Raw genomic sequence first — 1,950 nt, forward strand, 5'->3', positions numbered from 1 at the left:
CTGCCTTTGGTTTCTTCCACTGACAGGGGGTGTCAGTGCAGCTGAAATTGTGGATGGCAAAGATGGATAATGCAGCCGCATGACTGCATTTCCATTCTCCACGTGGGCATTCACATTTTTTAACTTATATGCAGCTGAAATTGTGGATGGCAAAGATGGATAATGCAGCCGCATGACTGCATTTCCATTCTCCACGTGGGCATTCACATTTTGTGGAGAGAATTTCCTCTTCTCCTGTAGATACCTGTGGTGGTGGGATTGTTTTATTATTTAAAATATATTTACATTTGTAATGCCTTCCCAATTATCCCTTTAATTGTTTATAGCCTACTGTATGTTTATTTCATGGATATTTCTGTATTTTCTGGTGTGTAATATTTGTAATAAAGATTTCATGTGACACATAAAATGCATTTGTTGATGGGTATTAATGTGAATAAATTAACTCTAGCTTATGGTACTCTCGCTATCACTACTCACCGACACTCTATAAACCTTGTCCCTCATGCTAGCTCTGACAACACCGGTAAGCACACCTTCATCTAGGCTGCACTGTTGTACGTGTCCTGACTTGTAGTGGTTCTCTCCTCTATCTACACTCTTCTTGTCATCTTTGTAAAATGATATCAGACTGGTAATTGACACAGCCATGACTTCTAGTGAAATTCAGTGTGGCTCAAATGAAAAGCTTTGTTAAAATATGCAAGTGCGCGAAAGTCAGTTGAAACGATCTTAAGTTGTCGTGACGTTGAAGTCGTGCGACCCTGCTGCTGTACTGGCTTGTAGTTCGTTTATAGCATAACGTTAGCATTTTGCTTCTGCCGACTAGATTTATTATTCAAAAATTATAAAAGTAGGGTTGACATGTGGATATTATCCGGCTGGAACAAAACGTGATCCATCTCTTAAATATGTGTCAACCACAGACCTTATTTCGAGCTATTTTCCAAAATCCTATGGAGAAATTGCATTGCGTTTTAGACGAAGGAACCGGGAGAAGTTTACTTCCGGGTTTAAGGACGCGTCACTGCGGCTCTCTATTACAGTAATATTACAGTAGGGTTTTAAAGTGACAGCAAGTACCAGAGTTTGTAGAAGAAAGTTGTGACCTTTTCACCTAATTTTGCAAGCAGAAATGGATCAAAATGTCGTATAAAATATTAAAATACATTACAAAAGGCAAGTATCCTGAGGGTGCCTCGAAAATGCAGAGAAATGTAATCCGACGACGATCCCTGAAATATGAAACCAAAGGTGAGAAATGTACCTATAAGCCTACTGTATTATAAACTATTGTGTTGTGTATTGAATAATCGTTTCTTAATTTTGGGTACGGTTTTAGTCAGTTATGATTACACTCAGGGCCATCCCTACAGGCCGATCACGCAGACTGCGAAACACAAATATACTGTTTGAACAAAACGCACCACCATGCATGCATGCACAGAGAGAGTTGTGTGAACTAAAATATGCCTCTTTTCAAATACACTAAATAGAAAGTAAGTTGGAGGTACAAATATAAAGATTTTTTAATTCAATAAAATATTATTTTCATTTGTGGTCTAGATGTGTGGCTCCAGCACCTGCTCACCATCACAGAGGATATCTCCCTCTCTTCCACTGCCTGTAGAAGAGGCATGAACACAGAGCTGATGCTCATACAGCTCCATGCTGAAAACAACTCCTCAATCACTAAATCTCCATCTAGCTCTTCCTCTCGCTGTTAGTTCTTACATTTAGTATTTTTACAGTGCTTACATCCTGATTGATGAGTCAACAATAAAGCAGTTCTGTGTTTATGGTCATTTGTCATGTGCATTTTTTAATTGATTTATGTGTGTAGCAATTGTAATGGCAGTGTTTACAAAGTGGCAAACAAGAGAATATGTGTCTTACTTAGAGAACTGTGTACAGTGCTTTGCTTAAAGAGTTTTTAAGACTTGAGCTGAG

At 38.6% G+C, this 1,950-nt stretch overlaps 1 protein-coding gene across 1 annotated transcript in view; it reads right to left on the reverse strand.

Moving 5' to 3' along the window:
* Window positions 1-1,593: 1,593 nt before the first annotated feature.
* Window positions 1,594-1,950, reverse strand: part of rab6ba (RAB6B, member RAS oncogene family a) — a gene marked incomplete at its 3' end in the record, with an annotated part of 171,087 nt that continues 170,730 nt past the window's right edge. Inside the window, exon 6 of the mRNA XM_079649958.1 lies at window positions 1,594-1,624. Coding sequence (XP_079506084.1) covers window positions 1,594-1,624 — 31 coding nt within the window. The remainder of the gene's footprint in view (window positions 1,625-1,950) is intronic.

This window comes from Notothenia rossii, assembly GCF_949606895.1.
Source record: "Notothenia rossii genome assembly, chromosome: 1".
NCBI classification, from domain to species: domain Eukaryota; kingdom Metazoa; phylum Chordata; class Actinopteri; order Perciformes; family Nototheniidae; genus Notothenia; species Notothenia rossii.